The sequence below is a fragment of the Anopheles merus genome, chromosome 2L (genome assembly GCF_017562075.2).
Source record: "Anopheles merus strain MAF chromosome 2L, AmerM5.1, whole genome shotgun sequence".
NCBI classification, from domain to species: Eukaryota; Metazoa; Arthropoda; class Insecta; order Diptera; family Culicidae; genus Anopheles; species Anopheles merus.
The window spans coordinates 53,953,751-53,981,237 of NC_054083.1; the positions used below are offsets into that span (position 1 = coordinate 53,953,751).

Genomic DNA, 27,487 nt, shown 5'->3' on the forward strand with positions numbered 1-27,487 from the left:
ACCCTGTCCGAGTGCTGTTCGGTTCCACCCCACCCATGCCGACACACAAACACAAACACGCAGGAAGGGCGCATAGTAAACATACCTGCAGGCAGCAGGCAAGTGTTTGTTATCATTGCGGAAACGGAAACGATATAAACGGCGGCTACTTAGTATGGTAAGGTGCTGGGGGCGGAACTCCGTTCCAACCAACTGGTGGAGGCTGACGAGGCAAACGGTGGATGCCGTGGTTAACAATATGTACTAGAAGGTGGTGAAGTTGGGCTACTTTTTTCTTGCCCGACGTGCTGTGATATATCGTGGTGCGCAAGAAGGTGCTAATAATGAGGCCATCAATCAAAAAAGTAAAGTATTATAAATCAGTTCATTAGCAGTAACTTTATTTGCTTTTTGTCTGTGTTTGTTGTTTTTGCTTTCGACTTAAACAAAGGCAATATGCTGTTTCCAATATGCGCTGTTGATTTGCTTGCTGATTTTGTGTGTTATTTCATTGATATTCATAAGTCTCTATTGGTTGTGATTTTGCATTAAGCTAGCATTCGTTCATGTACCTTTTTACCCTCAACGTTTTCCATTACCTTTACCTCGCTTGGGCGCTTTCTTCCCTAGTTTTTCCTAACGTTCCGTAGCGTTCCTTCAAACACCTCTCTCACTTGGGTTGAATAGGGTTGAAATGTACTTCGCTCGAAAAAAGATTGCTATTAAATTGTCATTATTGCTGTTTTAAGACTTGACGCAGTCAATCAACAAAAAGCTTTTGGTTGTCTTTTATTCTTCTTGCTGCATCGATTAATATAGAGTGAAAATGAAAACTAAAGACATTGCATTTTGTTTCACACGATTTTTTTTCCTGGTGAAGAATTCTATATTAATATATGAAATGTACGTAATGATCGATCTCTGAAAGTGGTGTTAAATGTGCCATAAATGTTGTGTTAGGGTGTGGCGTCGAGTATTCTCATGTGTCTTCTTTCTATTTGTGTGTTTGTGTGTCCTGGCTTTGACTTCGCTATGCGTAGAAGAATATGTACAAAGAGTATTCTTGCTTTGAAACTTTCAAAAAACAGAAAAAGATAAAACAACATTTACTAGATAGTAGATTAGAACTGGATCGGTGTTTCTTCTCTCTGTCTTTTCCCAAGCGACGAAGCATTATGAACGTTTGATTTCTTCATTGCATCTTATCATGACTGGATGAGGGTTTGGTTTCCTGCAAGTGGCAAACAGAGAAACGTATCATCGTTAGCCTTACGGTACAATGTGCATTGGCGATGATTTATAGTATATAATCTACCTGATCGATTTCGTCCAGTGATTCAAGCTTAGCAATTGGGGCAAATATATTCCAATTTTGTCCCTCGGGCGTGTCATCCATGGGATGATTGAATGATGAGAACTTTGAACATCTGCAACAACGGAGTATCACAATGTCAATAAAGATTGTAAGAAGGTTTACCAGAGTAGTTGGGTGACTGAAGATTGTGGCTTTTCATACGTACTTGAATAAACTACGATCATCGGTGCACTCTGGTTGCGACACGGAACGAGCCACGTGTATGCGATGCTGTGATGAAGGAGGCTGCTGGTGTTTGACTTCTCGGCAGTCCATCGGGGGTCCGCACATGTCAAAAGAAAAATCACTTTCGGACGGTTGGTACGAAGACATTGCTGTCTTGCCAGTGTGCATCTGATGCATTTGTTGCTGTTGCTGTGCAAAAGAGTGCTGCTGTTGCTGAATCTGCATCTGCATCTGTTGTTGCTGGTGTAGAATTTCTAGTATTGTTCTGATGTCGTGCTTGAGACTTGTTTCCAGAATACCAATCCTATTCGTTAACTCAGATAGCTGATGCGCCATAGTTCTAGTGAATATGAAACACATATTATAGATAAAATATGGTCAATTTATGATGAGTTTACTGTTATAGTAATGCGTTCTAGAGATCCTAATGCTTACTCTAGATTCTGTTTTGATTCATCCGGTTTGCTCATGTTGCTACTGTTGGGTGCAGTATGATGAAAGATTTCCTCATCTGGGCTGCTCTTGGGAGAACAATCGCTGACCCGCATTGGCCCAACCGGGACATCGGTCTTTGAACCACACGTGCAGGCACGCTGGCTAACTGCACTCAACGTGACGGTATCTGGTGCCCTACCAAGTGCCGCCGAAGATGCTACAATGGCCGACGATTGATGTTCGTGATGATGGGATATTGTCTGCTTGTGCGTACTTTTAGGACTTTCGTTGGGTGAAGCTGAAAACGACATACAAACAAATTTAATCAACCTTTTGTAGACATATCACAGGGTCTAACACTTTGGTGTCCATCGCTCAGCCATCAGAGCAGATAGAAGGAATTGACACAACTATTAACACATCAAGCTTTCCGAATAAACGCTTATCTGGTGGAATGCAAAAGGTTACAACTCCATTAATCGTTTGGAACGAAAAAGACAAAAATATTGATAAACAAATGCGCAATATGTCCAAGCAAAACGTAACATACATTCACGTGCGAACGTAACTCGAGCATATAGAGTCTGTCTTCTCAACCATACTATACACGACGCAGAAAGGATGAACTAGAGCTCTATTTATGCAAATTGGTGAGATTTGGCTTTAGTTTTTATGTACACAACTGTAACAGCACTCATGCAGAGTACGTATGAAACCATGTCGATTATTCAAAGAAATAGAAAATAGGATATGATTTGTGTTTGAGTAGTTGAGGGTTTTCAATAGCTTGTCAGGATTCACAATTTTGCGCAATGGATGGATAGGGCAGGAAAGGATGGGAAAGTGCTTGCTATTGTATTGGAAAGCCTAGGTGTAAAGGGGGTACTCTGGGCCGACCGACATTAAGGTGTAGGAAATACAGCTATTGTGGAGCGATAAATGATGTATTTTTTGCCTGAAGGAAATCAAAACATATGCTTTATATGCTAATAATGATGATAGTGGGAACACACTGAACCAAACGAAATCAAAGATGCTTTGCTTACCACACTTGTTCGTTAATGGCTGATGTTTATATGAATTAAGGTCTGGTATGCTTCTTTTCAATTGATTTATAATACCTGTTTTAGGAGGCACACGCATTTTAGGTGGTTTGTAGTTGTTTTGGAATGAGTGGTGTGATATTTGTGGGTGAATGGTAAGATAGATAGAAAGAAATATTGTTATGTTAGAAAGGGTTTCTTATCGTTATCGGACATGGCTTCGGCAAGAGAGGATGGACAGTAACGAAATACGAAATTTGTAAGCATTTCGGTTGATTATCTATCAACTTTTGTTAAACCACTACTGGCGTTACTTGCTACTGTAGCACGGAAATGGGAAAGATCAAAACGCGCGGGAAAGGTGGGGTTGGTGGGTACTGTTAATGCCATCACAGCAATACTATGTGTAGTAGAACACTTGGTAGTTCAAATGAGGAAAGCAGGAGTGATTAGCAACGCACGAAAACTTGTTTGAGTTACATACCTGATAGGGAAAATTTACGATCATCATCATAGTTAGTGCTCATTTGTCCTATCGAACTTCTATCATTGGGCATATCACATTTATTGCCTGGTGGCCTGTGGTGCACGGTATTTCTGCAAGACAAATGGGTCTGTTAGTGGCCTTAAAGTTAGTTCACCGTGTACTAGGGTACAGAAGGACAGTTACAGTTTTCTAACGTAAGATCTCGTCTCACTCTCACGATCTTGGGATCCAGTCCGCATGTACCTATGCCTAAGTTCGACACCAGCTTGCTCTTCCTAAAACAACGGATGCACATCATATTTGACATTGAATAATTTGCAATCCACGGTACAGTCCACGATAGAAAACAAGGCTACAAATGCTTGCACACTAGAAAATTAGCGCACTAGAAGATGCGAAAACAGGCTAGCATACGATACGATAAATAAAAACGAATGCACACACTAATAACTTAAACGAATCCCATGCAAAATCCAAACAGCGAAACGGAACATTTTATAATAAGGATAGTAAAATGTACTTTGTGACACAATCGAACATTGAATCGAATGCACATCGTACATACGCTGAACGCAAAACAGAGAATGATGACAACACCGTAACTAAATGATGTTATAGTAACAAAACAAATTGTTGATCTATTGTTGATACCTTCTTGCCCCACTAAGTAATCGATCTTGCAATAAGGTGCATTGCTAATGGTAACAAAACGTTCAACTTAAGACAATAATAATCCAGCGTGCTCAAGACAATTGGAAACAGAACAATAATACTAGTGTAAAATGTATGTAATCGTTGAAAGTAGACTCACATCTCGCATATTATATGTAATTTCCAAACTATTTACAAAACTATCATAAAATTCCGGGAATAAATCTAACACGTCTAATAAGTCATCTCTATGAATTTTATGCAGATCACAATATGTCAGAGCTTTAACATTACTATTTGATTTTCCGAGAGTGGAATGTATGCACGGATTTTCGCCAAAAATATCATCCTTGCCTGGTGGTAGTAGAGAGAAAGAGAGAGAAAGAAAACACAATTTAGAGCAATTGATGGTTGCATAGTGTGAAGGTTTACCATTTACCTAGAATCGCCATTACAACATCGTCTTTGAGAATTTCAATTGACCCTCTGGCTATGAAATAAAGATACGTCAAAACATCCCCTTTGTGCACCAAAATATCACCCGGCGGAGCATGAGTGGTTTTAAATTTAAGGGAAAGCGCTCTGCAATGGAATTGTTATGGTTTTCTTTGTCAGTGCAACGTTTTTGGTTAGCGCACGCGACTATCCTTACCTTAAGCATCCTGGACTAGCCGCTTCAAAAGCTGAACAATTGTTTAACAAATTTCTATTCAAATGCAAGCATATATCGGCTTGTAAGCACTCAGGAAACCCTTTCAGCACCGAATTCATATCGATACCATTGGTGTACGTCCAGGCGTGCTGGAAATATTCTTCTAGGCGTTGTCTTAACGGGTTCGGTATCTGTAAAGGGCAACGAAGGATGGTTGTAACGAAGTTTGCGCAAGAAAAAAAGACAGTTAGTTAATTATTAGCTTCAGTCATACGCTTCAATGGCGTAACATCTCGTGACTTACCTGATGGAAACGTATGAATTCGCGTACCCGCAGCATCTGTGTGTGGTATCTTGCAGTTCCTGAGTAAAGCCGCTGTATGATGGCGGAAACGTTTCCAAAGATACTAGCGTACATAAGCGCTGCGAAAGAGAATGATTCACATATTTCAAATAGATATTAGCCATTGGACAGCAGTGTAGACTGCGCGTGTTTTAAACTTACAGCCAACAAGCATAACACATATCGTAAATATCTTTTCGGCATCTGTATTTGGCGCAACATTGCCGAAACCAACCGATGTGAGCGATGTAAAGGTAAAGTACAGGGCAGTAACGTAGCGGGACTGTAACGAGAGATGGGGTACAGCAATTGCTTGCAATTTGTTTAGCAAATTGCGACGAAGAATGCAGTGCGGCAGCACTCAGGCTTACCTTCACAGAAGGACCTCCACCGGTGTTGTTCGGGAAGTAATACTCCTGAGTATCCTGTGCCAGTGCATCCAGCCACCCTATCTTTGCTTTTAACAGTGGTCGTTCCGCATTTCCTATGGCATACCTGGATAAAATATACGATTTTAATTACCCACCTTGCGCATGGCATATTACGACGTTGATCGCAGAGAAGCCCTTTGTCATGGGTCAAAACTCACCATATGCAGGCTAACCAATGTGCGATCAGGGCGAACGTCGCCATTAAAAGTACGAGCACGGCTGCTCCGTACTCAGAGTACCGGTCGATTTTCCGTGCCACGCGTACTAGGCGAAGTAATCGTGCTGTTTTCAACAGCCCAATCAAGGTGGTTGTCTGTAAAAGGGAAATTAATTGTACGTTAAACCAAACATACTCAGTTTGCCTGTTTTCAGTAACCAAATTAGATTAAAATGGTGTGAAGCAAATATTTGAATCAAGTTCAATTGAATTGAAATCGGATAACATAAACGTTTACCACATATGCAACTAGTTTAACGATACTAAAAAGAGCAAAAGCTTATTAAGTGTGCTATTTATGATACACAATGGTTATCAAAGTAACAAAATAACAATGAAAAATAAATCGACAATATTATTATAAACGCATGTGGCAGCAGCAAATACTGTAAAGAACAATTTGTGTTTGCATAAACAATTAAAACATAATGTAAATTCGAAATACAAGCATGGGGGGATATAAAAAAACAATACAATAAAAAAAAACAACAATTCTGTTAAAAATAGCTAACTATATTGAGCTTCCTTTACATACTGTAAGTCGACACTTCGTGCTTATTTGATCTAATTTTCACTCTAACGGGCATCCATTAATGCTAGATTATAACGTATTTACCTCGATGTATGTTTAATGCATGATATTTAAATATTTTGCAAAGGTTTTCCGTTTTAATTTACATTTCATCAATAAACAAATACAATTTTAGTTATTCATAATTGAATCAGCGAATGGAAGGTTCCACCAGGCAAATAAAATGCTGAGCATGATGTTTTCATGTGTAAAAACAATCGTTTTTATGTTTGTGACGAACAACACTTTGTTGTTAAACATGAATGTATGGAATGGAACCGTACACGTTAAGAGAACTCTTGTATTGTACGTAACAAATTAGTGCTTTGTTATAGCTCCAATCAGTGTTTTGAGGTAAAATATTCAGTTTTTATAAACAAAACACAGACATAATTATTCAAAACGCAAAATTATAAAATGAGCAATTTATTTATCCACTCTACTATGATTATATTCTGGTGTCGGTTAGTTTCTCTGTGGCGAAATGATAACGCAGTATCGCTAAGGTTGTTAACGCCGTATCATACAGCAAGCACATGTTAAAAATAAAGTATGTCTTGTATAGGTTATATGGTTTATGGTTATATATTTCATTTTGTGACATTAAGCACAACCAGTATTATTGAAAGATGTGCAGGCATAACATAAAAAACATGTATAACAATAGATGTAGATTCATATCTAATTATGTTGATTTAGGCATGCCATCGAGAAAATAACCGATATCAATACTCATTACACTAAACATAAACTAGTGTCGAAATGCGGCACGCCTAGGGAGATGTCTTTAGACATAGAATTAGGTTATAAAAATGATAAATTTTGAACTGAACCGAGAACATGCGTGTAATATAAATTTTGTCAAGTTAAATGGAGCGACTCTACTGGTGTTGGGGTCTGTATGGTAAAAATACATAAAAACTACAATTGGATCAGTAGTTAATCCTAAACAAGAAATGTTTTGTTCACGCGTGCGTGTGTGTCGATTTAGTTTGCTTTAATAGTCGTCCAAAATGTGTTCGCTCATAAAGCATTGAAATTAAATGATTATTTAGTTTAATATTATTACAGAAAGTACTCGACTATTGTAGGCAGTAGCATTCATTCGTAGGGTGCATTATGATTGTTCAAATGTGAAACTGTATACATTTCAGTGTGTATATATTTTGAACAGTGTTAGAAGAAGATAAGGTTCATAAAACAAGAGATTGGGAAACAAAACAAAAAATATTTATAATACTTTGCAGAGGAACTGAGTGATATTTTGTTGGTAAGTGGTTTAAATGTCGTTTATAAACAAAAGACATAGTTATACTTCCAAAATCTCGAGTGCAATACCTCATCTTTGTCCAAGCCAAGCTGTAAAATACAAAAACTGGCGTCATTCAGTAAAATAACAATTAATGCGTTAAAGGTTATATTAAATTCACATTGGCACTACTAGGGAATAGGTGAATGTGAGAATGAAAGACGATTAGAGACTATATTTCATATACGTTTGTTTGCGATAATTTGAATGTTGGTTCAAAACGTCGAACTGAGCGCGTGTTTTGTACCAAATTTAGGCAAACAATGCATAACAAAAGTCACTGATTGATTTAAAGTTGATTTTCACCAGCAGCAGCTAAACAATGTAGAACAATACTACTTTTCGGGCAATCATTGCTCAGAGTTAGGCTAGCAAGCTTCGATAATCCATTGTTTAATCCTAAAATTTCTATTGCAATTGATATTCTTGGTACATTTCTTGGTATTACATAGTATTATTTAGTAGATGAAACGAGATCATAAAAAAAAGAAAAATAAATTAAGCTATTTTAACCTGATCATTGTGCTGATTAAACAATTAACAACAAGTATGAACCTCACGAGATGTATATGAGATGTGGCCTTTTCTAATAAGCCTTCATTGTTAAGATTGTTCAAACTGTGGATACTATGGATAATTTTTGGGCGTATAACAGTATTGAAGAAAAAAATCAGGTTCGTTTCGACTTAATTTCATGTCAACATCACATTAGCTCCATGGAGAGTTTAAAAGGAACGAAGAATTTTACTTCAATAGTTTAGTAAGATTAATTAGTATAGCGCAATTAAAGTCGAATTGGCCAATGCTAGAGATTGAGCTGATAGTGATGAATGAGTTGAGTATAAACCATTATGAAACAAAAATGAACTAATAATTACTGTGCAAATTGGAAAAAAGTATAAACGAATGGAAAAATGAATGAATCTAATAGTATTATCATTGAGTTCTATTTGAAAAGAAGTTATAAGTGCATGTATTACGTTTGTAACTAATGTTTGAACATGATTTGTGGTTACGAACGATAGACAATATACAGAGGGCATATTCACAAAAAGAATTAACAGTACAGTATGTGCGTGACCTGTTCAGAAGGCTAAACTAGCTAGTTTTGGTAGGAAAGTTAAAACAGAGACATTACTTAAGGTAAAACATGACTGTATCAATATGATCCTGTCTTATGATAAATTAGGGATGTAGAAAAAAGTTGAACAAAATAAACATAACAATGTCGAAACACAGGAAGTGAGTTGGGTTTGTATGGCATTTGGTTTGATATATTTCACCTCAAATTACTGTTAATCATCGGGTGTTTAGATTTGTTTTTTTTTATTATCCTGTTTTCGTAACCAGCAACTTCATTGGACAAATCAATGATATCGTTTTTGTTCGAGGGGGTTTATTAAGGATTTTGTTTGATCATATTATAATAAGCAATTAAGGAACAAAAACAACAATTGTGTATGAACAGTCTTTGTAAGTTCAAACAAGAATTTTTCGTGTAATCAACACTAGAATCAATCACACAGTATCCATTCGTACCATCCATCGCTGCGAAATCCGTTTCATGCTTGTTGTCTTGTTGAAGACATTCTGTCTTATTTTGAAGATAGAGCAGAAAACAATATCGCAAAATGCTTTAAGTTCGTACGCCTTTTTTAAAAGGCGCCGCCTAAAAAGAGCAGTGCAGCGAAATATATCCCGGTTTCGAATGTTGCCTAATAATCATTTCTATCGTACTATCATAATTTTGTGATCTCAACATCATCGACCACGACTTCCCTGGACTGGGGAACTAGTTTTGCAAATTGGAAATGGTGCAGCACACAAAGATGCTCATTAGTATAGTACCGTACGATGTATAATTCGCGTATATAAAAACGAAAACCCCTAAAGTTCATAACCAATTTACCTCATCTGTGTCACTTCCCACGAGAAGCAGGTCGAAGGGTATGGCTGCTACCAGATCTATCAGAAACCAACCGCTCAAATAGTGAACGGCGATTCGTCCCGGGTGGGATACTACCTCGTCCTGCCCGTTTACGAACGTGGTTCGGAAGTTAATCAGTATATCAACAACGAAGGTTACGTCAACTGTAAATAGAGGTACATAGGACGAGCGAATAGTTAGTATTACATGTGTGTGAGTGAAGGATTGGTTTGGTGGTGGTTTACCTATTAAATCAATTATCACAATTGGATCATCTGCATATTTTCGATTCTTTCGCTGATTATAGTCCGGCTCGCTGAGCAGAAATGCGGCCACATACGGTGTAAATATTGCTGTGTACATAACTAACAACAGGATTATCCAATCCCAGACTGCTTTGAAGGGTGAGTAGTGCAGTATTGTCCATTTGTGAACACGAGGACTCTGCAGTTTGTACTCCGGCAGGACGTCAGCTCCCAGTGATAGAACCTGCAAGTACGCGCCATTGAGGCGACCCGGAAAGAGAAGAGAGAACAAAAAACAACGTTCCGAGTGTAATTAACAGCAAAGTCAAGGATTTCTCCATCTTCTTCCGGCTTCGTTCGCAGTCCGCATTAACCGGTCGCCGGTGGCGGTTCGCGTGGGATTTGATATGGAAATAGAATTGAAATATTGATTCACAAAGCTCTCGATCATCATGCTAGCTAGCAGCTGCACCAAATCGTACACACGCTCATTGTTCCTGTGCTTTAGTTCTAGCCTCGCGATGACTGCCGAGGGAGAGAGAGGAGTTTCGGAAACGGTGAAGTTACGTAAACATGATCAAACATTTCTACCAATATTTTAATGCTATAAGGCTAAAAGTGCAGCAAAAGAAAGGGGAGCGTTTTAACTGTTCGATACACACGAGCTCTAACGCTGATGTGTCCGAGGCATGCTCACGAAAGTCTAGCGCGGCCATGCCATAGCTGTTGCGTGCTCGTTGATAAGCAGGGTAGCGGATTAATAGCAAAAACTACTCAAACGGCCATGGAATGTTCGTACATGTACATGAGGTTCGCACATGAGACAGGCGGGTGGGAGGTGGCGGAAGGTTGATTGGGCAAACGTATGTAGCGCTGGAAAATGGTGGCTGATACTGCTAAACGGCTTGATACGCGCGGAAAGAGCAGGATAAGCGGGATTGGAACTGGAGCATGAGCAGAATGATATAATTACCTCTTTTCCCAAATTAGCTTTCTCGCCACTGAGCCCATTGAGGTTCAAATTGGAGTGGGTGGATATATGGTTTTCAATTTTGATCTGATTTTTCTTCGAATCCGAACTGAGCCGAACACTGGACCATTTTTCTTGCGCCTGAGATGTTACAGCGGAGCAAAGGAATAAACATAGCATGTCAATGAGAAGAAGGACATCAGAGGGACATTGTTGTTTAACAGCGGTCGATGGAAGCTTCCAAACATGGATGCTTCCCGTTCTCGATAACCGCAGTATTGCTGTGAAGTTTACACAGACCTGTAGATTTTGGGGAACAGATTTGTTGCGATGTTCATGGCTTAGCTTCGATTGGCGCACAAAGCTACGGCAGGATTTGGTTTTAAACGCAGAGTCTAGACTAGTCGCGGTCGATGAGCTCGGTTTAGCTCCGATCTCGTTCGTCGTTACTATAAGCGGTATGTTGGTTTGATCCTGACTGTGTGCTCTATTCATCTTCATGACACACGATGATAACGATCGTTTGATTTTCCTTTCTTCGGTGTAAACCTTATTCATATATGCTTCCTTGTGCTTGGACCGGTTTCTTGAGTAGAAGGCGCAAAAAGCGCACGCACCTAAGTGTAACTTCTTTGTTGTTTCTTTTTTAATCACTCCTCAACTATGTTGCATTGTTTTGCCACACAGTATGGGAGTGACAGGCAACTGACCTCACGACAAAGTGTCGTGTTTCGTAGTGTATCACTAACACCAATACCACCACAATCGAAATTGGTTAAATTGAACCAATTCGCCTCAATTTGGCAATTCACAGCCGCAAAGAATGTCACGAAACAGGGTACGTAAAACGTGAAAATCCACCCTATTGCAAACGGTAAAAGTGTTGTTCGTTTTTGTTCTGTTCAGGTTTGTACAATAGTACCTGATGCATGTGTTCATGTTGCGAGAGAGAATTTTCTACACACTACTACGAAATACATCGCTCTCCTATGCTCTGCATCTCATCCTCCCACACTTCCACACACATAAACTAACGCACGAACATACACAAACACACACACACACATACATAAGGGCGCGCGCTTCGGCGCTTTCACTCCGAGTTTACTGGAGCTATAGTTCCAACGCTTGATCCTAGGATTCGTAGAAACGTAAAATTTTCTTTGCATGCGTTGGTGTGGATGCTCGGGTGGGAGCTCTCGCGTATTGAACTGTGCCGTTTCCGTTCCGCCTCAATATTGAAACACTACTAGGGACGTTCAGAGGACGGCACTGTAGAAAAATATGTTGTAGATAATGCGGTCGGAGCAAGTTACACTTCGGCGAAGAGTGAATGATTATTGATTTCTCAATTACACACGCGATTTCAAAAGTAGTGGGATATAGATTTTATGTTGTTATCGTCGTGTGTCTTTGTCGTCTTCGGTTTTAACCATTCTCATCATATTTCATTGAAGATGCGCAATACTTCTAAATGGGACGGTCAGATATGCTGGGCTTTCTAGCAGCGATTAGAAAGCTCCCAACACTTTATGTGACAAACCGAAACCGACATTAACGCGACAGTATCCGATATTGCTTGAGTGAACACGTGAATAGGTTAGATTTCCGTACTTTACTATACTACACGAGTATTTTTTTACTGAGCTAGGCTAGCCACATCGCCGCAATTGTCTAACACTGCGGTACGACTCATTGTAAAATTCGCGTCCTCGCGCTAACGATTCTCGCTCTCCACTAAAACTCATCGTGGGCCTGGGAGAAACATCCCTCCATGGTTTGCGCGAGATCCGCGTGGCTTTAGATGTGTGTGCAACGACACAACGTGTATCCTTTGGCAGCGCTCAGTCTCCGGAACTGGGATACGTCCTCTCCCGAAACCGGGGCCAACTCGTGACGGTATTGCTAAGTCTCACTTCTATGTATTTGTTTACCCTTGCTCAATGCATAACGAAGGATGTGTATGTGAAATGGATGAATGAGAGTGTATTGTACGTATGTGTGTTTTGTTGTTTGCTCTATCCTCTCATCTAGGTTGGGAAAAAACATAGAAAATATCTCTGGGAATCCCTGCGGCGACAGCTCGAATGCAGCGAGAGGGGGGTTTTAGGAATCATCACACGGGGTATTTCGAGGCACATAAAGAACAAATGCTAAAAATTATTTATTTTTCAATTGGCAAATGATCGCCGTAAAAGCTACGTACACGGGTGAAAACGTAGAAGAGCGGAAACTAGATCGATGGGACTGGCTGTCAAAAGTAGTGAGCACATCATGTGTCACCTGCCACGTTCACGAACAGATGGTTTGTATTAATCAAAGCAACCGGTTACGATACAACTGGGAATTATTGGACGTAAATATAATTAGGACAACCTGTGCAGCCCACCAGCCAGCAGTCGCGCCTAACTAGTTTAGGAAATATTTATGACCTCTCCGGAACGTATCATGAGCGAGCACGGCGTGTTTTAATATTTACGGGCGTACTAAGTGAAGGGATTGAAATGGAAGTCGTGACCTGTCCCAAAGAAATTCAATAATTACTCCATGGAGCCAGCAATACCTCCAGTTACGAGAATATTGTACGCTACCTTTGGAAGCGATTTCCATCTTTATGGCATGATTTTCACATCCTTGAACTCGCTTGGTAATGTTTGCTAAGTTAATACGAGCGTAGAGCATATTTTTACATTCACCGTTTCTAGCTCGACGACTCGACGGGAATATGTAATGAGCATAAACAGTTGGGAATAATGTACGTCACTATTCGCTACACCTAGAAGGTTCTACTTGGCTAATGCATTGATCGGAAAAAGCATGCTGAGAACTTACTGTTTCCACCGGCTCGGGGAGTATTTTTTCGAACTTGTGCCCAAGTAGAGACTCCTTCGCGCCCTCGGTAGGCTCCGTGTCGAAACTGTTGGTCTTATGTGAAACCTTGCGCGATAGCGGCGAGAACTTGGACCGCGACTTTACACTGTTGGCCTGCGAAAGTAACGATTTGTCCGACTTATTGTCAAAGGACTTCTGTGCTTTCGTCGTGTAGCACAACCGTTCGGATAGGGCACTGTTGAGACTCTTCATAGAAATCGGCACTATGTTGGGCGTTTCGATGATGTTTACGATCCGATTGTCTTCGTCTGGAGCGAGACATTGATTCTTGCGATGCACACTTTTTCCACTGTCTTCACAGCTTTGCTCCACTGTTGCTGGGACGCCTATCGGTAGTTGTAGCGTATTCGGTGGGTTTGGGTTCGGGCTGCTGGTAGAACATCCGCAAGTTTCTCGGTTAGCTGGTTTCACATGCACGGCATGAGCAGCTTTGCGTAAGTTGGAAAGTATAGTCTCGGAAAGGCTGCACAAGTTGTCCACCGGCTGCTGCTGTAGCGGTTTACCGATCGGCCCCGATCCGGCCGACGGATGAAAGCACATCCCTTTTGGAAGATTTGAGCAACTTTTCGTGGTGAAAGACTTCTGCGACAGAAGCCAGCAATCATCATTATTGGTACCCGACTTCAGCCCGCCCGGCCCGTTCATCGCGCCCATTATCCTTCGCGCGCCGTTGAGAATGTTCAGGCTTGAGAGCATCGATAGAGTAGACTTGTTGATGGGTGGCGTAAAAATACAGTTCCCAGAGGAATTGCGGCGCCTTCGGACGTGCTTTCTCTGTTCCATATAGTCCTCTAGCTCCCGTTCGCCATTGCTACCCGAGGACAGATCATCGTAGCTGAGCGTTTCGCACTGCCTCAGCAAGCTGTCCAGTTTGCGTATTTCGGACAGTTCGACGCACGAATTAGCCCGCAAACTTGCCTCGGACATGATGTTGTCAACATAATTTATCTTGCACTCTGTTGATGGTGTGCCACTCACTCTTCCATCGCGCGTCCTTCGCGCCAGCTGAACAGTGTCGCTAGTTACGGTACGAAGGACCTGTTCAAGAGGCCATAAAGGTTCAATATGTATGAAAACGGTGTGCAAGGCAGGCAGTATGTTTGTAACAGTAACGTATAATTCACTTCACGAATATCGACAGCAGGCGTATACTGCACACTAATCACACCAAACCACCAAAATCCAGTGACGGAAAGCTTCTGGCAACACACGAACTATGTTTAGGCTGTTACTACTACTATACAATGCTATCGTCGAGAGCTTCAATTGAGGGCACTTGGATGGCTGAACACGGGACACAATGTACTGATTTTTTTTCGTATGTATTGAATGTTAGCAGAAACAACATATCTACGGGAAACTAGATACCGATAGGCAACAATATTATATAATTATGTTTTTCGATATGTATGCTGCTTCGAATAGAATGGGCACTCGGGATACGAACGTGAATTGCGAGGAAACGGATTCCCAACAGGCTAGGGAAAAAGTGTGTCCGCTACTTTCACACTCTCTCCTACCATTCAAGCACGGTTTCGCTCTGGTACTACAGCCTAGCGGGATACCGATATTATGGTGCGACTGCGACACCTACCAAGCGTTTCGAAGGCTTAACTTCCACTAGTGGCTGGCGCTGTCGGGAATAGTCCTTTTTGCACTTGGATTTGAAGAGGGAGTCGAAGATATTCGTGTCCTTCCACCTACACACACCTTTACGCGTCTAGCTTGTAGGGCGGGGAAGGGTCTGCATGAGAGGGTGGCGTGAGATAGCATCGTGGAATGGGTTCGTTCCAAGAAACATGATTCGTTCTCTCACTGGCGCGTGCTCAACGAAACGCAGCGTCTTCTCTACGCGGCGTGGTGAGCTAAATCTCTATACATGTGAAACATACATTCATACAGGGACTCAGGCACACAGACACACACACACCCACATACACTCCCGTGAATGGGGGCGCCTAGTGTTTGGTGGTGTTGCTAGAACGGAGCACACAGACATGCAAAGCAGCAACTCACTCTACCTACCGTCGGTGTGATTGGCGTTTGCGGGTGCGTAGAGTGAAAAGGACATCCGGCTAGCGGATCCGGTGTATAGCGCGTAGTAGACAAACAACTGCCAACGAGAGAGCATAACAGGTGTGATGGACAAAAATGAGTGTAGCCCGCGCTGTATCTCCCGTGCTATGCTCCCCAATACTCATGGAGTAGGCGTTTAGGGGGGGCGAGTAGGGAAAGGAGCGTACCTTTATTTTCCTTTTTCGAATGAAGGAGAATAGCCCAAACACCCGCAGTCACTCACATTGCTCTCTGACAAACAAATTCGGTACGATCTCGAGCTCCTAATAATGATTTTACATAATCAAACAGAACAGCCCGTGCAATCAAGCATAACAGGTGATGAAAGCACACCAAGCATCATAGATATAGAGCAAGAAGCGGAAAGCAGCAGGCAGAAAAGCAGACCGTCAGGCATAGAAGCAGTTGTGGCTAATAAATAGCGTTACTTTTTCTTTCAAGCAGTACGATGCAAGATAAGAAGCATAGCAGCGTGCATGCACATGCACAGGACGGATAGATTCTTATTCGAAAACGTTGCAAACAGTGTCGACACATTGACACAGAAGGTCGTGTCCTCTTACCTGAGCCACCTTCTCCCCCATGTTAATGGTCTGCCTTGTACCTTGGAAATATTTGCCAGAGCCATTGTCCTGCGTTTTATAAATAATTTTTGAAGTGAATAAAAACATAGAAAGCGGCAAGTCCGGCAAAAGCCAAGTCCATTGGGCAATAAAGTGAACAGGTACCTTAGCTTTGAGCGAGTCTGAAGGCACATTTGAAAGTGATGAGCTGGTCCTCGCATCCTGAGCTGCCGCAGCTTGCTTCACGGGGACTGTTTTGTACCGCTGCAGGTCGCTTTCTGATGAGACGTAGGGAAAGTACAATCGTGCATTATGATTTACGGGACCTGTGTTGGCGAAAGGGACACACACGCAAAGAATATTTCGATTAGTTTGCCGCCAGAACGCACTTTGCTCAGCGAATAATAAATAATCCAATCGAAGGAAAATTTAGTAAGTTTAGTGTTGTAACAGTGTGTACACACTACTTTTGCTATGCCAAACGGCAGCGTATAATAATGAACGACAGCGCCGCATTACCACATAGCTAACGATCAAACGAACATATACAGGCCAGACGTATGGATGAAACGGGATGATCTACTCTTAATCGAACTGCTCGAACAACAACCATTCAACAAATACTACATGGGTGGTGCTTTTTTCACATGCATTTTCTATTTTACAGTGTGATTGCAGTGTGAATCCAAGTGTTTGGCAATATTATTATTATTATTATTATTATTATTATTATACAGCCATATCCCGCATTACGCGGTTTGATAGTATCACATACGGTTGATCAATTATCTACGATCAGTGTCCCGGAAAATATCAGCTGATGGATCCACGAACTGCGACCAGCGGGATATGCTTGCATTTATTTTGGAATCTACTGCATTATATTCATTCCTCCATAGGACTTCGTGAGTGTTCGTTTTGATAATACAGGCAAATTGAAACCATTGAAATCATTAAAACTAGGGTGCGTAAGCTTTCCTTACAAAGCAAAGCGAACCATTTATTTTATCGTTTGCAGTGTACTTTCACTATTTTAATCAGCCAATCTTGTGTGGCCCTCGAAAGCATACAACATACATTATAGGCAACAACGGGCTATTGTTATATTACGAATGAACAAACAGAAAACACACTGTTTTTCCTAGTAACCCGAAAGCGTATCTCACAAATAACCATACAAAGCAAGAGCGAGAGACAGAGAGAAGAAGAGAATGTTGAGATTGGAAAGAACATTTAAAGCTTGTAGACAGAGACGGCGAGGAAATGAATAAACGGAGGCGCATATGGACACAGGTATTACGGGAACACGTGTTGTTGTTTTACGCAGGCATAACAAATATTGTGAACGGAACCGTTACTCACCTCGTGGGATGGCGAATGTTCAGCAACAATAAAAAAAGTTGATTCTTGATTGAATATTATACAGTTTCAGCCAGCAAACTAAAATAATGAAAATTTTCAACAATAGCAAATATACCCTCCATATGAAGCTTTTACAAATAGTAATATTATTTTGCAGCTGAAAATAGCAGAGTTTGATTCGAAAAACGTTAAGTGGAAATAATAAAACAAAACAAAAAAAAAACAAAAGAAGAAGTGGAAAGCTCAACAAAATTAAGTGAATTTGTTGTAGTAGTGTACTTTCTACAATATAGCAAAAGGCATGCAGTTAAGAACAATGAAGGGTTGAATGTGGTTGTCCTAACATTAAGACGACGGTTGGATGAATAGTAGATATACAGCATGATATATGTGGTTTAAAATGTTTGTAATGATGATTAAATAGTATTTGTTTTATTTAAATTATCTACAAAACACGTGAACAATGCGTAAAAAATGCAATATTAATGGCATTAATTAATTGACAGCTGCATCTTGATTTACATCTTATCTAGTAAGCAGCATGTCGGTGGTAGGATTGGCGGAGAAATGGAAAGCGAAAATAGATGGTAAAATTAGGGTAGAGAGAGAGAGAGAGAGAGAGAGAGAGAGAGAGAGAGAGAGAGTGTGTGTGAAAGAGACGTATGGATAGATATATGGAGAGACAGAGAAAGAGAGAAATAGAGAGAGGAGAGAGAGTTAAAAGAGGATTTGCAAAAAAATCTAATTGTCAATCGAGTATCGGTTCTAATTTTGTGCTGTACATCGCGACAGTGTAAAGAAAGAAAAATGTTGGCTCGTGCTTCCTGTTTTGTTAACATTCGCGGGCTGTCGCGAAGTGCTTTTCAATTGCCAAAGGCTTTTTGCGATCTTCGCAATAGCAACGAGAGTTTAAACTGTTAGCGAAGAAGGTGCATTGACCTAAAAGCATAAACGGGAGCTGGTTGGTATGCGCTTGATGACCTATTGGTCTGCTCGCCGCAAATAATGTTTCAAATGATGCCTACAAGCAACTGTTGAGAAATGTACGCAAGATTGTCAGAAAATTGTTGCACGTTGCAGGTGGTATCTGTATCATCTTTATGCAGATCTTTTGCATAGTAAAAATGTGTCGAGCTTGTTATGGGTGCCAGAGCTGTAGAGATCAGTTGTAAAAATGTGGAAATGATGTTTTGTTCTAATTTTCTTATACGCAGGAAGTGTTGCAGATTCATACAGAAAATGTAGGTTTACCTCTCATGAAATCATCTACCGTATGGGCACGTTTTTCTACGAATCCACGGCTTGTTTGGAAATGTGTATTTTCGTAACAGCGAATTAGCTTAGCGCTTTCCACATCTACAAAGTAACCAAAACGTTAGGTTTGTATGAAAAAAAAATCCACAAAGAAACGGGCATCCATTGTTATCAATATCCCATTTACGTTCCCGCACCCTCGTTAGCTACGGTATAGAAGGTGCATTAATACAAGGAATGTTAACCTAAAAAGAATAATAGATCAAGTCTGAATAGTTTATTGCATAATTATTTTTTTGCCCAGGTTAAAGAAAGTGCAATGGCAATGGTGTAGTTGAACCCGATAGTATAAGAAGCTGCTAGAGCAGATAATCCACTTTCAACAAAGAATGTCATCAACAAACATATTTGATCAATTATCATTTATAACCAAAATGCGGCTTAGCATTTCGATGCTAAGAAGCGTCAATGTTCAAGCCAGCAGCAAAACATGTCTGATATGCACTTTAGCAATATCCCACCTTTTAGTATCAACAAATTTAGTTTAGACATGATGTAACGTTCATTTGTTCGAAAAGAATGTGATTTTTTTTAAATAAGTGGAGTTTAACCATTTCGAACGGAAAGGAAAGAGTTCTGGTAGGGAAAGCAATATAAAGATTAGAAAATCTCATTGTGAGCATTGCGATAGAAGTAGAGAGAAGAGGAAGGAGAGAGAGAGGGAGAAAGGAAGATGGATAGAAAGAGAGATAGATAATGAGCAAGAAAAAGAAGAAGAAGAAGATACACAGGAATGGGAGAAAGTAGAAAATGCGAAAAAAGGGTGAATGAAAGATTTGAATGTGTAAGTAAAACGCACTTACGTTTTAATTGCGCTTCAAAATCTAAGCTCTTAGTTTGCACAAATTCTGGCTTCATATCTTTCGTACTTTGTTCCTTGCTTTCATCTCTCGTTGTTTGGGTTATCTGAAAGAGTTTAAGGTAGAACAGGAAATGAATCGGTTTTGCGACCCATTTTCACAAAAGGGGGGAGGGTTCATTCCTCGTACATCGGGAGCCGTTATAACAATCTCTCCTGGTCCGCTGAGTGTATCGATATCATGTGGGAGACAGTCCAGCTCCTTTGTTCTTGTCAGGGCAGGCGTTGACATGGGTGCCCAAATGTTGGCTTCCACTTTGAGGACTTTATTCTTGTTAGCAGGACTGCTGCAAAAGGAAACGAGCACGTCTTACTGTAGGATCACATTCAACAACGAGGATGATAGGTGATGATAGGTACGTACCTCTCGATTTGATGTTTCGGTGCAATAATCTCGTCCTCATCTTGTGTGGCATCGGAGGGAGGGGTCAGATATCCTGCCAGACGTAGACCTCGATCACGAAGGGCTATATGACCGATTCTAAATGATTGTCGAAAACTAGCTCTCGCTTTGTCAACTGCAACGAGTAATACAGATTGTAATGGTGCGGTGTCAATGCCAAAAGTGATCCAACAATCGTACTTACATTTGCTTAGTTTAACTTGTTCGATCGGCTCTGGGTTAGATGGATTTGATAGATCCTCAAAGTTTATGATGAATAGAGAGATATCATCGACTTCCGAGCGGATTGGAGCAATTACTTCCGAGCATAGAAACTTCGTACCTAAGATATAGAAACAAAAGTGATACAGCCTTAAACGTTATTTATCATTTTCGTTCAAAGTGGTTGAATATTTGTTTACTGCTGAGCGAATAAATAACCAATTGAGTGATTTACCATGCCAGTTATTTTATTAGGATAAAAAGTTTATTACTTCCAGTCTACATAAATGCAATGACACAAAGAAAACGCGCAAAGTTCGAAACCTTTGTTGCTTACACTGAAACATGCAGTGGCATAATTGCAGAAAAGAAATTTGTTTTAAACAAAAATTTGCTGCACTTCTTGCATGCTCGAAAACCATTATACCTTTCTTTCATTAAAGATAGTGAAACACATAATCTGGTGTATGTTTTATGGCTTTTTAAAATTTATTGCATACTTCATAACAAATTAATGAACAACGATACTGAAGAGATTTGACATTGGCTAATTGTTGACATAGCTTGAAGAAGAAGCCTTTGGTAATAACGATGTGTAGCCAGTTGGTCCGTTGGTCCTGGTGGAAAAACAAAAGATGCGTTTTACCACATCGAAAAACGACATGTTCTCCAGATCGAATTCTTCGTGCTCCCGGAAAACACCGCTAGAGAAGTCATTAGGACTGATCGGTCCAACAAACAGTCGAAGATCGGACTGTGGGAAACCATCCTTGTAATACTTCTTGATCGTATCGTACGCGTCCATAATGACGGATATGAACAAAGATAATACTACATATATATAGAGGCTGGTAAAGGAGTACAGATAGATTCGGCAAAACCACCACAGCATCAATGATTTTTCTGACATAATCGAGAAGGTTGCAAACATATCGTCACCGTTGATAAGAGCGAACAGACACTCGGAGGTGGTAGAAAGCGAACGAAACTTAATGTGGTACGGTCCAAGCACCAGCCATCCACAGAAGGTGAATCCAGCATAGATTAAAAGAGCACAGAGCAAAAATCGACTAATTTTAGGTGCAGCCTTCTTCAGTGTTAGTATGACGACATTGTACGTTTTGAAGAATCCAAGGTAACGCAAAACACCGAACCAAACTAACGAATTGCCCACACCCAAAAGCAGGGAACAAACGTTCCAGTCGTCTGCAATAAAGTGCTTCCTTTCAATCTGCTCCTTAAGTGCCGATCCAATAATAAGCAGTATATCGTTGAATACGATCATGATGTACCACATGTTGACGAACTCCCATTTGCCTTCGCAGCTAAGATCCTTGCCATAGGCTTGCTTGAAAAAATCACAAGTAGTCAGCCGCAAAATCTGGGCACGAAAAATGGCACGTGCACAGAGAGCAAACGAAACCATACATATCACGATCACTAGAATGTTCAACAAGCTGCGCAGTGCGTCATCTATTTGTGAGTTTTTGATAAACTCTACATCGCCGTGACAAACCAACCGTGTAGGTTCTGCTTCCAGCCGAAGTACCATTTGGCCATCGTGGTCTTGGTTGTTGAAGAAAATCATTATATCGAAACGATAGCAATCGGGAGCTGTTATTGGCCCCGCAGCCTTGAAGTTAACAGTTTTGATGGCAAATTTCAATTCCGCCTTTACTAACGCCGAGAAGTTGATATGAATATCTTTATCGTGCAGGTACGCCTGGCTCCCGTTTGTGGTCACGTTCTGATACAGATCCACACACAGTGTGTCAATTTCTGGGTTAAATACGTAGCTTTCGTTAAATCCAAAGATAGTGCCATCCTTGTACCGGTACAGACACAATCGCATGGGTGCCATCGTATTGTCCTCGGTTGGGAAGGAGTAGGGCCCGATCGCCTGAGGAAGGTTTGCGTATCCTGCTGCAGCGTAATCAATCGTTTTGAAGAACTCATCGATCATGTACACCGATAGCGGGCCTGTCTCGGGTGGATAGTTGTTGACCTCCATCGTGATATCCCAGCCGCGGAGGAAGAGGTGTGAAAAGGTGACCGTGTTGTCCCATGTATAGTTCACGTGCGTGTATCGGGAATGCGCAAAAAGACACAGTTGTAGCGTTACGAGCACTATTTTGATAACTTGTACCACAAACTTGTAAGGGAAACGTCGCTTAGCTTCCCATTTTTCGATTGGATTCATGAAGAAAAACTGCAACTTCCGCCTCAATCGTTCTTCCATCTCGTTGATGCGGGCATCCTGCAGTACGGGAGACTCAACGATGCCCTCGTCGTCGGTTGGTTCCTTTGTTTCCACCGCCATGTCACTGTTGCTTCTGGTTCGCTGGCTCGAAACGTAAGGGCGTATGGGTCTCATCGTATCATCGAATTGTACGTTTTGCGCTCGGGTAATACCTCTGTCTCTGGATACACTACTTTCTTCTTGATCACCAGTCGAGATAGTGGAGGATGAGTAAACACTACTCATTGCAGCAGTATAGATTAACGCGTAGCCAGCTTCTTTTTTGCTGTTCTCGCTTATCAGTTAGGTTGGAATGAAAAGTAAACAAGAACAATTGTGATGATACTGTCAACGGCAGGTTCTTGTGTGATTCACTATTCTATCCCGTTTTCTATGTACACCAACGCAAACGAATTTTTCGAGCCATAGGAACTTTAGAACTCTTGTAAAAGTTGTGCGTTGATTTGAATTGGTTTCATTTTTGCCAATCGATACAGCTTTTCTTCGTGACAATGATTTTTTCTTCTTGGGTCATATTTATGTTGACGAACACTGGGTATACCATTCGGACAAGAGCGCAGAAGTCAATGTGACGTTCGGTCAAATATAAATAGAAGCGAGAGAAAACTATGGGCCAACTGCATGTCAGATGAACATAATTTTTTGCCATATTTTCCAAATGTTCGTGAAATGTCCACATCGCATGAGACCTTGAATGCTAATATATTATATTTACAAAAAGAGACATAATTTGCGCGATTTAAAGATATACTATAATGGAATATATTTCAATGGAAATATATTGCGAAATGTTATGTGAGAGCTACCACTGTGCATAGCCATAATTGTGGTTAAATTCTGTTTTCAATCATTTTAGCTTCCGTTTTCATGTTCAAGTAACAATCTTATAAATACTCGTTCGTATAAAATTTGAGTACACGGGGCATTAAAATAATGAAAAACTGTCGAGTACGTTACATTTAATGATCTTATTTCTCTTTAACTTCTTAATTTATAACATTTATAGGAGCATAAGCCATACGAGTCAAGTTCCCATTTTAATAATAAAAATGTAACATGTTTTCGCTAGCTACATATTTCATGCATTCCCAAGAACTTTTACAAAGTCCTTTAGTTGGTCTTTGATTACCAATTATTGAACTGTTGAATGAATTGGTCGTGTATCCTTTTAAAATAATTTATTCATACATGCGGACATGAGTAAAATTTTATTGTGAAAAGATGTTAACGTTTTAGTACGAAGAAACTTATAGTTTAGCAGGAAGAAACGTAATAATTTAGGTAATAGACTAAATTTGTAATTTATTTAGTTTTAGAACAAATTTCACCCCTATTTCATGTATTTGAAATTTTAACGGGCAATCATATGCAGGTAAATTAAAACGGAGTGAGCTATTTATATGCATGTCTGTATTTTAGATTTGTTTGCTTACACAGTTTACAGTGGAGTGGATAAAAACTTTGATGATTAAAAATTTCGAAAGCCGAATAAGATGAAAAAAAAGTTCCTATAATTCAAAATCATGTTGTTATTATTATTATTATTATTCTTCTTTGGCATAACAACCGTTGTTGGCCAAGGCCTGTAGCACTAATGGGCTTGGCTTTCAGTGATTTATTTATTACATAGCTGGATAGTCAGTCCCTACGTATGAGGGCACGGTCCATTCAGGGCTTGAACCCATGACGGGCATGTTTTTTTTAAGTCGTACTGGAAGACAACTGTACCATGAGGCGAGCCCATTGTTGTTATTATATGTATCTTCTTCTTCTTGTTTGGCACAACAACCGTTGTCGGTCAAGGCCTGCTTGAACCCATTAGTGAAGTGAGCTTGGCTTTCAGTGACTTATTGTTACCATAGTAGGATAGTCAGTCCTACGTATGGGGGCACGGTCTATTCGGGGCTTGAACCCTTGACGGGCGTGTTGTTAAGTCGTACGAGTTGACGACTGTACCACCAGACCGGCCCATTATATGTATAATAATATTAAAAAGACAATAAATAAACTTTTCCGTTAGGATTGACAGATATCAAACAAGATAATATACTTGCCAATTGGGGATTGGCGAAATGACTGTTAAAAGCACAAATACTTACCATCTTTTCGGTAGTAAAGAATTTCAAAATGTTTTTCTTCGCCTTTTCTTAGTGCTTCCTTTATAGAGTCCATGACACCGATGGAGGTCATTTGGCCCTGCAGGAAGTCGGTGCAGGCTGATCGCTGCATCACTTCCGCCCTGGTAAATCCCGTCATTTTGCAGAATCCATCGGAACAGAAGATAATGTGGCATGATTCTGGTTGTGCGTTCGCTACTAAAAAACTTCGATCTGCAAGAAGAAACGATATTTCAAGCTCTAGAATTCGATCGCTGCAGCGAAAGTAACTAGTATGTAGAACAACTATTAGCATACGCCACAAAAAGACTAGTAATGTGAGTCATTATGCAGTAAGAAAGTGAAGCAGGAATATTTGTGAAAAACAATGTAGGGTTTCTAACATTCAGCAATAATACTTACTGTGTGTATCAAATTTTCGAATAATTGTCTCGATAAGCGTTGTTTTGGGAGCAACGTGTCCTCTGCGTACTGGCATTGTGCATCAATAATATTATAATTGCGCTACTATTGAAAACAATCAATCGTGTCGAATTGATTGATATCACATTTATTAAATTTACTGCTATTCTCATTCAAGTATGCTGTACAGTATCACTTCACATTTCAGGCTGCAAACAACAATAGTTATTAGAACAATAATCAGTACGAGTGTATGCACTTGTATTATTTTTTTTGGTTATGGCAATTTTGTGGATTGATAGATTTGAAACAAAATTTTGATTCACAACAAACAACATCGGTAGGAATTGAATATTTGATAGTAGTTCAAATAAAAAGAAATCTTTTGTTAACAAAATCTCTATGCTATGTGTAACGAGTTGCTTGTGTAAGTTAAGCGCAGTTCCAAAGGCAGCTTTAATTCTAAAGGTGTGCAAATAACTATCCCTGGGCTAAGGTTCATTTGCTTTATTTTTATTTTATTGATTTTAATAATTCGCCCCACTATTACCGCCCGAGTACGGGTAGCGAAACGCAACCAAGTTTGAAAAAAAAAGAACAGTACTAAAGAAGGGAACAAAGGGGCAAATAGACAATAAAAACAACGACAAAAATAACAGCAAATGCAAATCGTTTTGAAAGTTGTGAGCTGATTGCATGACAATAAATAAATAGATCCGAATAATGGGAAAATGCAACAAAATAACAGACCGTTGTATACAAACAACAAATAAACACTTTTCACTGCCTTGCGTTCAAGAACTAGTACATGAACTGAAACGCTAAATAGGACAACTATTTGCACATCGTCAAATCAATGGTACGATTTCTATAATGCCGTACAAAGTATCCTTTTGGAAATGTTCTTGCTCCTCGAAAAGTGGAACCGCATGATGTGCCATATACTCGATATCGTAGCAAATGCTGCTCGAGCCTCCACGCCAGGTATCACTTTCATGGCTGTATTTTACGTTCATTCACGCTCTCACGAATGGAATACATAATTGCTTATATACTCATGTAGTAAGCACTGCAGATGTCCATAACACGCTTTGTGTTGATAACTATTCAATGCCTTACTTCATTTTTAGGGAACGGTGACACTACACGCTTTTGCGCACTTCTGTGATAGCAGTTTTTCAGCTCTGCCATAGCAAAACAAAAAAGGAACAAAATGCTCCTGAAAAGGGTCCCTCCTTTTGCATGACGAACTCTTGTGACACTTTTCACCAACTTCTTCCCCTACACAACATTCTGTTTAATATATTTTTAATTGATTGAGTTTACTAAATAAACTGCACTGACGCTTTTCGGAACGATACTTTACAATTCCTCGCTATCTCTGTGACGTCATCGATATTCTTGGTCAGACCTTTTTTGTTCGTGCTATTAATCTGCACTGCACGTTCCCTCTGCTATGCGGATTTTTTTTTGTGCACTCAATTATAACGCTTCATATGAAATAGTGTAAAGAGAAGGCTCACGAGTCACGAGCTTTTATAAGCGTAGATAGGTATTAACATAACCGAGGCATATATGAACTCTCATCTATTGTAAAATTCTGTACTCTGAGAATTTCCATAAAGTATTAGGACACAGAAAAGCATTTGCCGGTACTATCACTTGTTATCCTTTGCGTCGAATAAATGTAATTGAGCGTACGGAAATGTATAATTTTGTGGCGCTTTCGAATATTGTCGTACCACGATGAACTGCGGAAACGACAGACAGACAGCACTCGCACTCGTTTATTTTTGAACCTCTGTTCTATAATCACTAAGCGTTGAATAGGTGTAAAAATGTACAAATGTAGCACGAAATTGAGCGTATCCTTGTGCAGAGGCAGGTGCCGCGCGGGCCGGACATGCGGGGACTATGACACTACACGGACGCGTGCAACTTCGCCTAAATGTCTGCATAAACTAACTGAAAATAAAGTAGTTAAATGCGGCTTCATAAACGTCATTTCTGTACAGGGGTTTTCACTTTGAATGTTCCAATGCCGCAATTTGTTTTGCTATAGCTCCATAACAATTTTCCCCAATTCTTATTATATAGTAGGTTACATTTTAATGGTCGCAGGTGTTATTTTATAGTCGATATTAAAATACAAGTTACTATAAGCAAAACATGATGCTCACTGCGAACGAAAGAAATAAGTATATCAATGCGGTATTTTGGAAAATTTCGGAAAACCCC

General features: G+C 40.1%; 3 protein-coding genes across 15 annotated transcripts; all 3 read right to left on the reverse strand.

Annotated features, from left to right (window-relative positions):
- Positions 1 to 359: 359 nt before the first annotated feature.
- On the reverse strand, positions 360 to 27,222 carry LOC121592949 (potassium voltage-gated channel subfamily H member 6). 13 transcript variants are annotated; one of them, XM_041914896.1, is made up of 28 exons: positions 27,094 to 27,222; positions 25,250 to 25,458; positions 24,830 to 25,060; positions 20,454 to 20,591; positions 20,231 to 20,384; positions 19,997 to 20,153; positions 19,811 to 19,913; positions 18,945 to 19,049; positions 16,497 to 16,657; positions 16,332 to 16,400; positions 13,633 to 14,730; positions 9,831 to 10,074; positions 9,568 to 9,749; positions 7,688 to 7,708; positions 5,720 to 5,874; positions 5,502 to 5,625; positions 5,293 to 5,413; positions 5,092 to 5,210; positions 4,788 to 4,978; positions 4,575 to 4,717; positions 4,296 to 4,489; positions 3,668 to 3,759; positions 3,482 to 3,594; positions 3,001 to 3,075; positions 1,955 to 2,252; positions 1,500 to 1,859; positions 1,295 to 1,406; positions 360 to 1,210 (listed from the first exon to the last, which is right to left on the reverse strand). In XM_041914896.1, exons 2-28 carry the CDS (start codon positions 25,323 to 25,325, stop codon positions 1,172 to 1,174), a joined length of 4,875 nt encoding a protein of 1,624 aa, XP_041770830.1. In that variant the 5' UTR covers positions 25,326 to 25,458; positions 27,094 to 27,222; the 3' UTR covers positions 360 to 1,171. The 13 variants fall into 13 exon arrangements, with proteins under 13 accessions (XP_041770830.1, XP_041770827.1, XP_041770828.1 ...); XM_041914893.1 differs by having other exon boundaries at positions 26,992 to 27,222; XM_041914894.1 differs by having other exon boundaries at positions 26,951 to 27,222.
- Positions 10,043 to 13,626, reverse strand: LOC121592958. Its single transcript, XM_041914927.1, has 3 exons — positions 11,101 to 13,626; positions 10,804 to 10,941; positions 10,043 to 10,355 (listed from the first exon to the last, which is right to left on the reverse strand). The coding sequence occupies exons 1-3, from the start codon at positions 11,356 to 11,358 to the stop codon at positions 10,341 to 10,343; spliced, it is 411 nt and encodes a 136-aa protein (XP_041770861.1). The 5' UTR covers positions 11,359 to 13,626; the 3' UTR covers positions 10,043 to 10,340.
- Positions 20,937 to 23,303, reverse strand: LOC121592952 (mucolipin-3-like). Its single transcript, XM_041914917.1, has one exon. The coding sequence runs from the start codon at positions 22,953 to 22,955 to the stop codon at positions 21,018 to 21,020; it is 1,938 nt and encodes a 645-aa protein (XP_041770851.1). The 5' UTR covers positions 22,956 to 23,303; the 3' UTR covers positions 20,937 to 21,017.
- Positions 27,223 to 27,487: the final 265 nt, after the last annotated feature.